Genomic DNA, 15,241 nt, shown 5'->3' on the forward strand with positions numbered 1-15,241 from the left:
ATTATCACTGTTTGAAGTGGATTCGACAAAGCCTTTTCTTCTTCTGACTTCGTCGATGGTGCATAACGAGATGCACAAAAGACCAGTGGACATTGGAATCGATTGGCCACCATTGTCGCCGTTGCTAGAGTTTGTAACAAACCTCAGAGATTTACTAGAAAAAATTTACTTTTCAAAATTGAGATTAAAGATGAAATATGAGTTTTCAAAACCTGCAGGATAGGGGAATAATATAAAATTATATTTTTTTAATATTATTGATAAAATAATAATTTTACCTTTAATTCTAATAAAAAATTTTAATAGTAGTTATTCCATAAATGAGTGTTTGAGTTTTTGAAATCCCACAAATATGCATTTGTCTTTGTATTAAAATTTCGGTAAAAAATAATTCTTTGGCCTTTTATAATAAAGTTTTATTCCTTTTCTTGTCATCGTTATCATGCATTTAATCAAATTTTTTTAACAAAAATTTTTATGTAGAATCGAATATTTTTTTAGAGTAAAATTAATTATATTAAATAAATCAAACTTCAATTTAATAATTAATCCAATGATCATATAACCAAATAAACAAAAAAAAATTAATATTAATATATTATCATAAAAGACTTGAATTTATACTTTCACGCACACACACACACATACATATATATATATATATATATATATATATATATATATATATATATATATATATATATATATATATATATATATATATATATATATATATATATATATATATATATATATATATATATAAACCTTTTATTTTGTCAACTTAAACTATCATTTAGGGTACATTTAATCGATTATTGAGGTTAGCCTTGATCACTGAAGCAAACTGGAAATTGATAAAATAAATAGGTTCTTTTAAGAGATTTGCAAAATAATTAACTATAATTAAAGTCAGCAAAACAGATATTTATGAGTATAAAATATTTATAATCACACATTAATCTTTGCCCATTTCCTTATTTAATATGTTTCGTCAACCTCAAAATCGCCTTTTAATAGGTATCGTGCTTCACATTAATTCCTGATTTAGAGCTTAATCAAACTAAACTATAATATATTATTTGTTTTATATGTCAGTGATGACACCATCAATTAATATGATATTGTCAATGCAAATTACAAGCTTTTGTATTCCACATGTATTTCACTTTCTTATTCATAGAATTAATCATTATTGTTATTTTCTTCAAATTAAAGCAATTTTTTTTTAACAATTCATGTGTAAGATTTGTCCATCTATTTGACCACGAAAGCTGTCACGTCAAAGATTATTGGGTTACTCGTGTCTGTCTGGTATTTATTCACGTAAAACTGATAAAATATTAAAAATTTTAAAATAAAAATTTGAGTTTAAACTTTTATTATATTTGTAAGATTTTAATTTATCTGATATAATAATTGTAAATCTAATCATTATATTTTAAATTTATTTATTTAATAAATACAAATTATCCAATTATTAAAAAAAAAAACTATCCTTCAATATAAAATACAAGGAAACAAACCTGAAGGGTAGTTTGAGGTGCGAAATCAGAGGGAGGGAATCCAAATAAAAAAGTGTAAGTTCAAATTCCAACATCAATATATCAGAATTAATTTTTTGACTTGTTTAATTAAATGATTACAACATCTTAAATTTAATGCCATATGAATAGAAGTAGGGCAAAGTCTTGCAGTTGACGTGGATATTTAAAGAGATAACCGGGATGAAATGACAAGTTTGAACTAGATTATGAGCTGTGCCTGATGAAACAAGGGTTAAAAAGTATATCAATCTATATCATAATAAGTATTATGTTATATAATATGTTTATTATATCATATTAATTATAATATATTTTATAATACGTATCAATTTTTTATTTATATTATATCATATCATAAAATATGTATTATATATAATAAGATACTGATAACTATGATCTTATTTATTTTGTTTAATCTAACCTTATATGAAAACTTAGGAAGACCGTATAATCAGTTTTTGATATGCAAGATCCTCACATTGGCGAGCAAGCTTGAATGACGGTTTATGAGCTTCCATGTAAGAGTAAAGAGCTTCACTGGAGTCCAACAAACAGAATACACCAATGGCAACTTCCATATCATCTAGCCCCAGAGGGGAAAAGATGCTGATGGTCAGATCAAGGCAGATTCCGTATCAAATCAAAATTTGATAATTGAGGCAACCCAGCTCTTTCTCATATGCTTTAAATAACTTAAAGTGAGAGGTTTGGAGCAATAAATGGAAGGATAAATGCTAGAATATCAATTGTCTACTTTCTCACTATCTCTACTTATCTTCTTTCTAGAGGCTTCTGCATGCAAGTCAGAAAGAGTAAACAAATCTCTGCTTATCAGACTGCCATCCAGAGTTTGAGCCCATATGCCCATACTATCTTTGTCAGCTACCCTACCTAGTGTTCATATTATTATTATATCTTCATAACTAGCATTTCTTGCTGGACGGTAAGGAGAATTGAGAATGAAGATTAGGTGTGATATGTGTGACAAAGAAGAGGCCTCTGTGTTTTGTTCAGCTGATGAAGCTGTTCTTTGTGATGAATGCGATCGTGGAGTTCACCATGCAAACAAATTAGCCAGTAAACATTTGCGTTTCTCTCTTGTTATCCCCTCTTTTAAAGACTCCCCTCTTTGCGATATCTGCCAGGTATAATATAACAGATTAATTTCTTTGTTTGAATTGAACTTGATTTTGATTTCTTATTCTTCAGGAGAGACGTGCGTTGTTGTTTTGTCAAGAAGATAGAGCCGTTCTTTGCAGAGTCTGTGACATCCCCATTCATAAAGCCAACGAATACACCAAAAACCACAGCAGGTTTCTTCTCACTGGTGTTAAACTTTCTCCTTCTTCTTTATATCCAATCTCTTCATCATCTAACTGCTGCGACACAGCAACAACAACAACATCAAAAAACACAAACAAAAGTCGTGCTTCAGTTTCTAATGAAATCTTCAGCTCATATTCGATGCCATCAACGCCAAACAAGGTTGATGAAAACATTAACATGAGCGACAATTGCTCAGTTTCAACCAGCAGTATATCTGAGTATTTAATGGAGACATTACCCGGCTGGTCTGTTGAAGATTTTCTTGATCCTTCATCTGCAGCTTCCAATGTTATGTGTAGGTTTGCAGTGCACTCTATATCTATGTACTTTTGTAACTAATTTTTCAAGATCTTTTCTAGTTCTCCTTCTGATTACACTATTATCCATATGGGGATTTTTTAATTTCTGCAGATTTCTGATTCTGATGAGTTTTTGTCATTTGGGAATCAAGATCTTGATGTTTTTCTTCAGTCCCCTCAAGTTCCATTGTATTGTCCCCAAAATGGCTTCACAAATGTATCATTTAAGGAGGCATCAGAAGCAAACAGCTTGAAATTCAACGGAAAATGGTTTGATGATGGTTTCACAGTTCCTCAGATCACTACTCAATCATTGAAGGAGTCCAGACTCCGTTGGTAGAATTTCATATAAAATGTTTGGTTCATTCTCTAGGATCTGTGTAGTTGAATATTATATAGGTTTTCTTTGACACTCTTGGCTTTGTTAATTTGGGTAGCATCTTAATCAATTTTAACAAGGAGTTTCTACTTTCTCTGCTCACTCACATTTCTAATATATACGCATCAATAAAATTATATATACAAATAATATAAATAATATGTTATTATATAATTAAGTATTACATTATATCTAATTTAAAACTTCTCGAACACATGATAATATATCATTATTTGTATACAAAATTATACATATGATACAATTTGTAATTTACTTTAATTTAAAATTCTTAATTACAAAATAATATATTATCTATATATTTATTTATATACTTAAAAGCATGTACAACTAATTTTATTGATACATAAAAGTTTCAAAATATCTTTCATCCAGTACTACTAACAAAAGCCATATCTTTTAAATTGGAATATTAAGTGGTTCAACTTTGAAAATTTAGAAGCAAATCAGGGATGAGTTGTCACAAGAAATATTTTTAGCCAAAATGCCAGAGGTAGATTCTTGGCCGCCATGCATGCATCAAAGCTGGACCTAAAACAAGGGCAAGTGGATGAAGCATTCAAAGATTAAAAAGCCTTTTATGCCATGTCAAATTAAATTTAAAGCTCTGATGAGATTAATTAATACAATAAATAAACATAAGCAAATATTATGATTTTAATTGCTTTTAAAATTGGTACGGTACATCTGTAAAGATAGTGGTGAAATTCTCATGGAGGAAATAGAAGAATATTTATACAGACAAAATTTGGCTTTTTACTATACATAACAACAGTTGGAAATCAGATCTCACACAATTATGCTGCACGTTCAAATTCAAAGCAACATTTTGCATCTGCAACTTCGGAATGATTTTTTACCTTTCTTTTTTTTTTTTTTTGGTTGGTTTTTAAACCTTTGATTCCCCCTTATTTACAACATCGGGAGAGCAGCACAACAAACTATTGAATTTTGATATACCTTTTAGACAGTTACAATTGAATACAAGCAAACTAATGAAAGAATTGCACCTGCTATCGCGAGGTAAATGGCCAAGATGTACGAGGATAAGAAACCTGCAAACGAAAAAAAAAAAAAAAAGGAAAAGCATATTAGAACTCTTGTCAGAATTGGGTCTATCAATACATCAAATATTCATGAACTGTAATTATCCATTATTACCTTCATTCTAAGGGCATAATAAATTGCATTTTCAAGAAGTAAATGCAAAAAGCCTATCTGAAATCGTTGTGCGACAAATGGGACACTCGGAGCAAGCAAGCGAACAAGATTTACACACTGAAAAGTGCAAGAGGGGTGTTGAAACTTTAAATAAGGCTACAAACATGAAATGTGGTAAAAGTTGAATTGCTTAAAATCACTTACAACAAAAATGCCGGCAAGGGAGAAGAATTGCAGCAGTCGGTGATTCAAAACAAACTTTACACATGTGGGAGTTGGCATCTCCATTTCCCAGGTTTTTTTGCTCATTTTCCTTAATCTCTTGCATTCGTGCCTGAAAGCAATAAACACAATGTAAGTGGTATTCCTACAAAGCTGTTAGTCTTCATACTTACATTTTTATCAAGCAGACTGCTCCATTTAGAAAATGTTACCTTCAGGCGAGCTACCAGGGGTTCTTCCTTAGGAATTTCATCGACTGGTTTTGGCACATCAATAGGAACTTGCTTTTCTTTCAAGATAGTGTCACCATCAATGTCAGTTGCCTTGGGATCACTGACACGATCCTCTTCATTGCTATGCCTGTCACCACTATTTAACTCCGGGATAGCACCTCCTCCTTTTTTTAACTTAGCAACAAGCACCCACATATTTGCTAAATCATTTTCAAGGGCCTCCTCCCTTTTTTTGGCCTCTTCAGCCTTTTTCCGGAATTCATCTTCTAGTAATTCCTTTTCAGCTAAGGCAGCCTGAAGTGCTGCTTCTCTTTGTTTCCTTGCCTGAAGTTCCATCTTTAAATCATCTGGGTCAAGATTCCATGCATCGAAGTCATCAAAGCCCATCCCTGAAATGTCATTAGACTTCCCAGAAACTAGCCCCTTCCTCCCAAGTCTTGTGCCATCACTATACTTACGGTTGACACCATTCATTGTTTGCATAGCAGAACCTCTAGAATGTGCTAGTTCTCGACCAGCCAGCAATTCTTTTTCTAGTTTTGCATTCTGCAATGAGAGCTTGGTCACTTCACCAGCCAAATTCTTCAGCTCAACGGCAGCAGCGGATGCAAGTTCCTTTGCATAAGAAGCTTCTTCAGCCAATTTTTGGTTCTGCACTCGTAGTCCACTGTTCTCCTCCGAAAGTTGCACATGTTCAAGCTTCAGTTTCTCATTCTCAATTTCCTATTCAAATCAAGATAAACATTAGTCCAATAGTATAAACGCCGATAAAGGGAAAAAATATGCTTTAATACTAAAATGTTGTGAAAATAATTCATGAATGCAATCCATAGATCATTATATAATGGAGCTCATGTTAATGAATGTTTGCCCAATGACCCTTGAAACTATTGGCTGGGGTTAAGATTTTTTTGATAATGACAAAGAAATCATCAAGCCCTCTATGAACACAAAAGCAGATATATACACAATACTTTGAAACTTTAATCACTTTCAATAGCCTTTGAACCAACAACTGGTTGAGGCACAAAGCCTATATTCATGTTCCAAACCCGAAAATTCATGATCAGTTTATACTCATACCAAACTCCTGAAGAGTGTTGAACTATAGAATGTGGATGCACACTAATCCACATCAATATTAGGGGTGGACTAAAGCTTGATTGCCAACTCAGCTTAATCGAGCTTGGCTTTAGCAAGCTAAAGCCTAAAAGGTTTTGAACTGTTGACTTTGAACTCAAGGTTAGAGCTATTTAACACGCTAAGTTCGCACGCCTGAAAAAGATCAATTCGAATCAGCCATAATAACATTATTATAAATAAACGTATCAAAATAACATCTTTTTAGCCGATTTTGGCTTGATTACAATACTGAGCCGAGCTTAGCTTGAACTTTGCTCTCCTAAAATTGAGTCAAACTCAAGTTGGTTTGAGAGAAGCTTATTAAGCTGAAGCTTGGTTCGGCTCAAATCCACCCCTAATTACAATATTTGATTTGATTGACAGTGAAAGAAATTATCCAAAAATAAAAGAGTGCAAATTAATTTAAATTTGTACATCAAATCAAACAACAAAAGGACATAGAAAAAGGAATCAAAGTTAAAATCAATCTAAACAAAGTCAACCAGACCAATGGTTAATTATTTTGACTCCATTCAGTAATGGCCAATGTAGAGCTAAAATTCCCACATGATTAAATAATCACCTGTGACTGAACTTTCCTTCTCAACTCATCAACATATTCGTCAGAGACACCATGTTCAGAAGATCCAGATGATTTATCACTAGTAACTGAAGCCAACCGCTGCTCTAATAGATTCAACTTCTCTTGCAATTCTTTGTTTTCAGAACACTGCAGGCAACCATGCACAGATAAACAGTAGCTTAGACCTTACAATAAGAATAGTTTCATAAGTTGATAAATCAGATAGCATAAGCCCCAAACAGAAGGATATAGACCTTCAATACATATGTAGGATGAAAATAAAATAACTCCAAATACAAAAAATAGAAGAAATTTAAAATAACTGAATTTAACCTTATGCTGAAGTTGTTCCTGGAGAATACGGTTATCTGCTGATTTTAGCTGCAACAATTTTCCAAAAGCAACTTAATCAAATGACAAACGTAAAATTTTATATTAATTGATGAGATATACAGCATCTTTCATCATCAAAGAAAGAGTGCCACTGAATTACTATGATATAGCAAAGTTGGTCCAAGCTTCAGGAAGAAATAATTTGAGGGCGATACCCTCTGAACATTTCATCACCTTAAAATGAAGCACTCACCTCTAGTTCAAAACTTTTTTCATTGCATTGGGTCATCAACCTCATAACTGTCTGTTGCAACAGAAAAAAAAATGAAGAAATGATTATGTTACTAGCAACTGATCATACAACTAAAATAGGGTAAATAATACCACAAAACAAAAAGAGAAAAAAAGAGAGAGAGAAGGAAATGTGATAGTTGACCATAATAAAATGAATGTAAAATACCTGCTGCATATCAACCATTGATTGATTAGCCACTGAAGCCTCTCCACTCTCAATTATGCGTTGTTCTAAAACCTGCATTTGCCTTCTCTTTTCTTGGATCTCTCGTTCCAAGTTCTGGATCTGTATGTAAAATAATACAAAAGATTGATCAGGGCTTTGCCAAAGATATTCATGCTTCCATGGCTATTAACATTCTGCAAAATAAATTTGACATTGCAGCCCGAAATAGAAAGTGTTATAGAAACAAAATGCATTGCAATCTGTTTCCATATTGATCCCCAACCTACTTGAAATACCTAAAAAAAAAAAAAAAGGTTTTTAAACACAAGCAGAGAACATATTTACCAAATTAGCCTGACATGAATTATAACAATTTTCAAAAACAAAGTTAAATGAAATATTATGTAGTACTATTTCCCATAAGAGCGTGGGTAACTCTATAATAACCATAAATAAGTTCATCTTTTCTCTTCATCATGCTGGTGACAGCACTTTCGAAAACATTCATTAGAACATTAAAGCCAAAGTTACATGTCAGAGGGATTAAGATAAAAAAGAACATACTTGAACTTTTGAGTTATCAGGATCATTTGCAGACTGATCCATCAGGCGTTTTAGGTTACTGGTACTGAATGCAATCTCCCCAGCAAGCATCTTTACTTGCTCAACAAGAAGGTCCATCTGGTCTGATGTCATCCCACACTAAACAAGATACACCAACAAATCAATTTAAATTTATCATGTTAAGAGAATGATAGTTACAAAACCTGTGGCCATTAAGGAGAGGCATCTTTCAACTATTAAAGCAATGTGTATGAGATTACGAAAATGAAATATCATAGTAGAAAATATTTGTTGCTAGCAACTGCAGAAATGTTGGTGTAATGAGTTGTAAAATGACCTACTAATAGTCCAACATGAGTTGTTAAATGGAATAAAATTGGGTTAGAGAGAAGTGCTGAGGGCAGAATAGGCAGAGCAAACAGAGCTTGGCTGGACCTGCTTGCATTGCATTACAATTTTTGACAAAACAAAATATATTGAAAAAGACGTGACTTATATCCTAGATGAAGAGTGAAAAGAAATTAAAGCAGCAACAGCAAAGACATACTGCTGGAAGCTTTGAGCCACTGATAAGTTCACCCGCTTGAGTTGAATCCGTAACAGTACTGCTAGCTGGCGAGAATTCTTCATTCCGCTTGCTTGATGATCTTCTATGTTTAAAATCATAAGATAGGTCTGATGGCAGTGCTGAAGCAGATGTTGAGTCCTTCTGACTCTCAGAATCTATAACCAAAGAACCCTCTCGCAACAAATCCAACTATTGACAAGCCAAAGGCAGGAAAGATTCAAATCAAATTTGTGTTTCCACAATGATTAATAGAAAAGAAATGGCAACAGTTTCATCCATACAAGGGCAGAAAAAGATAATTAAATCCACAAAAAGAGAATGATGAGTCATTCATCAAAGGATATTTTTTATCAAGCTTGACTAAGTAAACAAGCCCAAATGCCACATTTCTCAGCTTAAGCAAATCTTGACATAATCATTTTTATTCTTATTGGAATCTTAAGTATATTAACAAATTCAATTTGCTTCCCCAGTTTGGAGTGCAATGACTCTGATTTTATTGACATTATTAGAATAGAATAAGAACTTACATCATCATCACCAACAGAATGACTCCGTTGATGACTGGGCATATCACTTAATCCAGGGATTGTATTCTTTGTAGAAACAAGTATGAGCTTAGTTAGCCTTTGGATTCTGCTCATAAGTGCAGCCTTGGCTTCCTCTTCCTCCTCCAATCTTGACTGCATTTTCACTTGACCTTCCTCCAACTATTGAATGAATAATAACAACAATTGTTAATATTAGTAATCATACCAATACAATATACAATAAAAATCCATTAAAAACTAAAAAGAAGAAGAAGAAGCAAAACCTTTTGTCTTAAGGTCAGAATCTCTTCATGACTAACACCAGCAAGCATTCCCTGCCTCAGTTGATCAAGTTCTTGCTTGAGGGTTGAAATTTCTCTTTGATACTTCTTTATCAATGATTTCTCATCAATAATCTGAAAGAAAATGTTAGAAAGATTGTAAGGCAGAAGGTGCTAAAGATAATTGTTTTGATCCAAACAAATTATAAAGGACACAGTGAATTTATCACACACCTTATTACGTGCTGCATAGATTTCTACTCGTTTTGCCCTGCTTGCAAACTTCAGCGTATTGTGAGTTTCTTCCATACTGCTTGATGCAGGAGTAACCGTACAAATAAGCTGTACAAAGATAAATAATGTAGATCAATTTCTTCACATTGTAATAAAGGAAAAAAAGTTGCATATGGACATTACATAAAGAGGTTATCATAGAAAAAAATTTACTTGAAAGTCAAAAATGAATTTGAAATAATTCAAACTCACCGAAACATGCCCACGTCCACTCAGAGAAGATTGGAGAAGACGAGTTAGCTTGGAATCCCGATAGGGAACATGGGATGCCTTCCCCTCACTTAACTTTCCTATTACCTTCACATTGAAAACACATAATCAAATTATAAACACATAAAATGCTTACATTTAAACAGATAGTTGACAATCTCTGTGAAATATGTAAATAATTGCATAGCAAGTCTCAGCATTCATTTCCAGAATTATCAATTCCTGGAAGATAAGAACTACATCGACACTCAGCCTGTTTCCCCGCCAACTATCTCATGTAGCTGGCAAAAATCAATAATTAACTAAAGTTACTTAAGTGATTAGAGGGATGACAATCAAGACATGATTTCTTCACCCTTTCTTCAAGAGTAGACAGTTTGTCATCAAACATAATTAATCCATTATGAGAAACTTCATTAAAACATAAAACGAATAACCTACAGTTCCCAGAGTTAGAAGGCTTTTGTTTATGTAAGATCCTTCTTTTCTCCTTAGTCCAGTTGTCTCAGTTTTTGAACTCTCAGATCCAGCAAGATCGATCAAATTCTAAAAAACAAAGAAAAAGAACTTGTAATAAGAACCGTACTTTCCAAAAAGGCATTCTATTTTGACAAAAAAGGAGTTCACCATACCAGTTGAGAGAATACCACTCCATCATATTCATCACCATCAGCACTACTTTCAATCATCTGCAAGTGCAACAACCAATTTGAGACATGTGAAGGCAAAGTTAACAGGATCTTCCAATCAATACAGTTGGTCTTATAGCTTCAGTTCAAATAGAAGCATTGAAAATAATATTGAATTCAGGCACACCTGAGTTTCCCATGTTCAGCAGAATGAGTCATGGTCTCATGAAGAAGTAATACTACCAACCTAATCTTTTTCAGTATTCAGTCTTGAGAAACTATAACATTGCAGTCTATTGCAATTTCAAACAGTGTGCATGCACAGAAGCAAAACTTGGAAATCGACACATAATCAGAAGAAAAGCGCATCTCAGAAAATTGAAAAGCTGATTAATGGGACATATTTGTATGTACATAAACGTTTTCAGAGAATGGAGAGAGAGAAATCAGTCCACAAAAAAGACAAAGTTGAAAACAAGAGTAGAAAGTTTCACAGATTGACTTCTCAAAGAATGATTACCAGTGTAAATATGGTGTGACTGCGGCTACTGAACAAATTAAAATTATTTGAGCCAACATGACGATGTTCTGTCAGCAAGACATTTAAAAACATTAGGAATAAGAAATTCAATGTCAACATGATAAAAGAGGAGAAACTGGAAAAATACCGCAGAAGTAAACCTAGTATATACCTTCTCCTGCTGCAATGAAAGAAAGTGCATGCCCAGGAGACAAGACCACTTCTTCTTTAATTCCCTCAACATAAGTGCCCTGATAAGCACAATCAACATATATGGAATGCAATGTCATATACTTTTCAAGATTAAGGTGGTTTGCTACTTGTAGTGGTCGGGAGGAGATTATAGAAGGATTACATATAGAAAACCTCTTTTATGTTATGATAAAAATCATAATGTAAATATTGAAAAGAAAAAAAAAACCTGAGCATCTTCTCTAACGCGCAAATTTTGACCAGTTGGATCAAGCAAGTCATTTATCACCTGATATAAGAAACAAAAACTAGCACATATATTACAGGACATAAACTAAAATAACAGAGACTAGAGCAGACAAAACAACTGAAAACGAAATTGGGCAGGTTTTACATACAGAAAGTTGTAATAAAACATGTATTGAGAGTAAGGTTAACAATATAGATTCTTAAAATTAAGGAGTGAATGTAATTTCCTAGAATTTGTTAAAAAACAAGTTGTGTTCATTGTGATACTTGGAAAAAAGCTAATTCAAAATCACAAGTCATACTAACCTCATTGTAGATTTCGAGGTATGACACACGGAGTAAGAACTCTCTTCCTGGAGTCTGACGGAAAAATGATGTTAGTAAACCAAACTTCATTTAAAAAAAGATAACGACAAAAGATAAAATACTCAAAATATGCTACAATATAACAGCCAAGCAAAATCATTTTTTTAAATAACTAAACTTTATCAACAATTAACCTATGAGATTCTAATAGACCATTAATTATCAAACTAGATGAATGAGCAATGTTAATGAAGCATCAGGATAATACCCACTACCCAGTGAAGGTGAGACAACAAGAAAATTTGAAAATAAAGTAAGGGTGTGGAAATGTAACATGAGAAGAACACTTACATCTTGGATGATGCTGAACACATCCTTTATGGCCAATGGTATAATTCCAGGAGAGGTTTGATCTCCCTGAGGGCATAACATGACAAACAAGTCAAATAATAGACAAGTGAAATATCAGCATACTCTAAATGACATTATGATGGTTAGCTATATCCATAGAACAAAGCTCACATCTAGTAATTAAACCAGAACAACCAATTAGATGTGAAATACATTGATATGCAGATAACACTCTAACGAGAAAACAAGTAAATGTCGCTTGTAAAAGCATCCTGTTGTCCCACAAAAATAACGTGGGCAATTGGAATCCAACTCTCCTAAAATCCCTACATGTAAAATCATCATGTACATAAACACATATATATGATATATATGCATATATATAAGAGTGCGTGCATGCGTTTGTGTGTGTGTTGCTTTTATAGTAAACAAAAGTAGTAATCCAAGTGATTCTTCGAACTAGGGCTTATAAGCACTTGAAAATCCTTCCATTACTAGTTGGTTTCTCTAGCTGAGTCCTATAAAATATGTGCATAACAAATGGTGTGAAATCCAAGGTAGTATTGATTTTATTTATTCAATGACTCTCCCACTCAATTCAGTAATCTAGTTCTCATTAAACATCTCTGATTTAAAGCCACATCCATTTTTACCTCCCAAATTTCTTTTATTAGCTACATTGCCAACAAGAACTAAGTGCCATATGCTATGGTGTTCTGAAATGGCCAAAATAATGACTACAAGATACCTTTTTACATCTGCTAATACAAACTCTCTTTTCTAAAATGTTAATTTGCTTCCCATATTATGTTGTAATTTCTGTTCTTTTTTCATTCTATAATATCACACTGTTTACTTGACAAAACTAACGGTTAAGATAAATTATGGCTTTGCAAAAGGTAGAAATATCAACTAGATAACAGACAACATTCTCTTAAAAAGCCAAGTAATGAAAGCATTAAGTGAAGGTACACCAAAAAAAGACTTGAAACAAATATAATAGGCCCACAATATTTTGCATTAGAACAATAACCCAAAAAAATAATTCCATGCCTGCCAGTTGAACCCTCAGAAAGAAAAGCCGTGTAAATAGAACAATTTACAGGAAATTTCACCAGACTTACATGCATAGTGTGAGTCTTCCCACTACTTGTAACACCATAAGCGAAAACAGTCCCTACAATGTTTCAAACCCATTAATTGAAATCTATGCTCCTAAATTTTACTCCATTTATGAGTAAAATCAACATCAAATCAATCAATTAATACATACCATTAACACCTTCCATTGCAGCCTTGACTACAGGCTTTGCAGCTATATCATATACCTCCTGCGAATTCGCATGCGGTCCAAAAACTCTATCTGCACGTTTATCAATACACAAATACTAATTTAAATTTACTGTAGTTCGCAGAAGATTTGGAAAGCAAAAATTAAGATTAATTTACCAAAAAAGTATACCAAATGCATAAGCAGTTGCTGGATTATACTCGTTTCTCACAATTTTATCCCCATCCGCGTACCATGAGATCTCATCTCCTCTTTGAAACTCCCTCTCACTGATTTTTTAAGCAACAGATAAATAAAAACCAAATAATAAAACAATCACATTATCAAGAATAAACAAATTGAAATTAACGGTTTCGATGTTGTTTTGAAGATCTAACAATATAAACTCAGATCTAACGTTTTACCTCAACGGCCGAAACCGAATCGTCACGGAAATGCTATCGCCGGACCTTTGCGGTGCATCGAACGATTCTGAAATCAATTCCTCGGAGGGGAAGCTCACCGGTGGTGCTGCTCGTGCACTGTAACCGCGCGGACCGGGGTACATTGACTCGGAACGTGAACGATTCGGCGTCATGGATCGGGAACTGAATCCGTTTCCCGAATTGAAGTAAGAAGAAGCAGAGGAAGAGCACGAGCGAGGCATGAGACGGTTGTTCATGAACGAAGATGAGGATGAGGTGGAGGAGTACGGACTCGCAGGCTTACGGTACGAAAACGGTGAACTGCTACGAGTTCGTGACGATGATGCCATTGAGTCCAGTCGTCTCAGCGAGTCGGCAAATGAGGGAACGAGCGAAGAGAGGAGGACGAGAAGAGAATGTGTCAGTGAACTCACATGGCTTGACACCCAAAAGCGAAGAGCGTTGTTTTCATGTCTATTTTTTTATTTTTTATTTTATTTAAATTATCTGCTTCATAGACTTCTCACTTCTCTACGGGGAAATAGATTGTTTCTTCTTCTTTAAGGCAAAGAGAGTTGCAGAGAGAGAACGAGAGCTGAGTTGCGGAGACTTGCAAATGATTTCTCCATAACTGGTGAAAGAGTGAGACCGATGAATTTTTTATTTTTAAAAGTTTAAAAGTTTGAATCTGTAATTCAATTTTATTGGAAGTTAATTTAAATATTGAAGAATGGGTTACTGTTCTTGTGACGTGGACGGTGGAGATGACCCCGCGACGTTAAGAAATTTTGAAAAGTAGAGTGGCTAAAAATGAGCGGGAATAACAGTGGGTGGTGATTACAGCAATTCTGAAATCAACTTCTAATTTGTATTAACATCTTTACTCTCTCGAGTAGTCAGTTGATGTACTCGCTCTGTCAGGCTGGCATATCTGAATGTAACTATGATTATAGTAGTAATTTACGGAAATGCCCTTAATATCAGAGGCGATAATTTGGGAATATTTTCGCAAAAAGACGAGACAGAAATTAAAATGTGAAAAAATGGAGCGCCGTGCGAAAAAGAAGCATTGTCTTCATTTGAAGAGAGGACGACATGTCGGCTTATTTAAAAAATAAAGTATTAGATGTCCCTCATATTTGCAAAATTGTTAATTTTTGTTGTTTTGT

General features: G+C 33.6%; 2 protein-coding genes across 4 annotated transcripts; one reads left to right on the forward strand and one right to left on the reverse strand.

Moving 5' to 3' along the window:
• The first annotated feature begins 2,279 nt into the window (after positions 1-2,279).
• On the forward strand, positions 2,280-3,653 carry LOC123227318 (B-box zinc finger protein 20-like). Of its 2 annotated transcripts, none has more exons than XM_044652081.1 (3): positions 2,280-2,692; positions 2,757-3,172; positions 3,285-3,653. In XM_044652081.1, the coding sequence occupies exons 1-3, from the start codon at positions 2,507-2,509 to the stop codon at positions 3,424-3,426; spliced, it is 744 nt and encodes a 247-aa protein (XP_044508016.1). In that variant the 5' UTR covers positions 2,280-2,506; the 3' UTR covers positions 3,427-3,653. The 2 variants fall into 2 exon arrangements, with proteins under 2 accessions (XP_044508016.1, XP_044508017.1); XM_044652082.1 differs by having other exon boundaries at positions 2,757-3,168; positions 3,285-3,427.
• Positions 3,654-3,881: 228 nt separating this feature from the next.
• On the reverse strand, positions 3,882-14,752 carry LOC123228161 (kinesin-like protein KIN-7D, mitochondrial). Of its 2 annotated transcripts, XR_006504621.1 has the most exons (26): positions 14,073-14,752; positions 13,840-13,937; positions 13,651-13,740; positions 13,502-13,554; positions 12,378-12,443; positions 12,027-12,080; positions 11,701-11,760; positions 11,452-11,530; positions 11,280-11,347; positions 10,763-10,819; positions 10,572-10,676; positions 10,113-10,217; positions 9,861-9,968; positions 9,630-9,761; positions 9,346-9,525; positions 8,795-9,004; positions 8,248-8,385; positions 7,684-7,803; positions 7,477-7,527; positions 7,224-7,271; positions 6,891-7,037; positions 5,165-5,908; positions 4,935-5,064; positions 4,731-4,847; positions 4,580-4,624; positions 3,882-4,100 (listed from the first exon to the last, which is right to left on the reverse strand). XR_006504621.1 is itself a non-coding variant. In XM_044653440.1 (25 exons), exons 1-24 carry the CDS (start codon positions 14,420-14,422, stop codon positions 4,762-4,764), a joined length of 3,279 nt encoding a protein of 1,092 aa, XP_044509375.1. In that variant the 5' UTR covers positions 14,423-14,752; the 3' UTR covers positions 4,302-4,624; positions 4,731-4,761. The 2 variants fall into 2 exon arrangements, 1 of the variants encoding a protein (XP_044509375.1); XM_044653440.1 differs by lacking the exon at positions 3,882-4,100 and having other exon boundaries at positions 4,302-4,624.
• Positions 14,753-15,241: the final 489 nt, after the last annotated feature.

Source organism: Mangifera indica, chromosome 10, assembly GCF_011075055.1.
Source record: "Mangifera indica cultivar Alphonso chromosome 10, CATAS_Mindica_2.1, whole genome shotgun sequence".
NCBI classification, from domain to species: domain Eukaryota; kingdom Viridiplantae; phylum Streptophyta; class Magnoliopsida; order Sapindales; family Anacardiaceae; genus Mangifera; species Mangifera indica.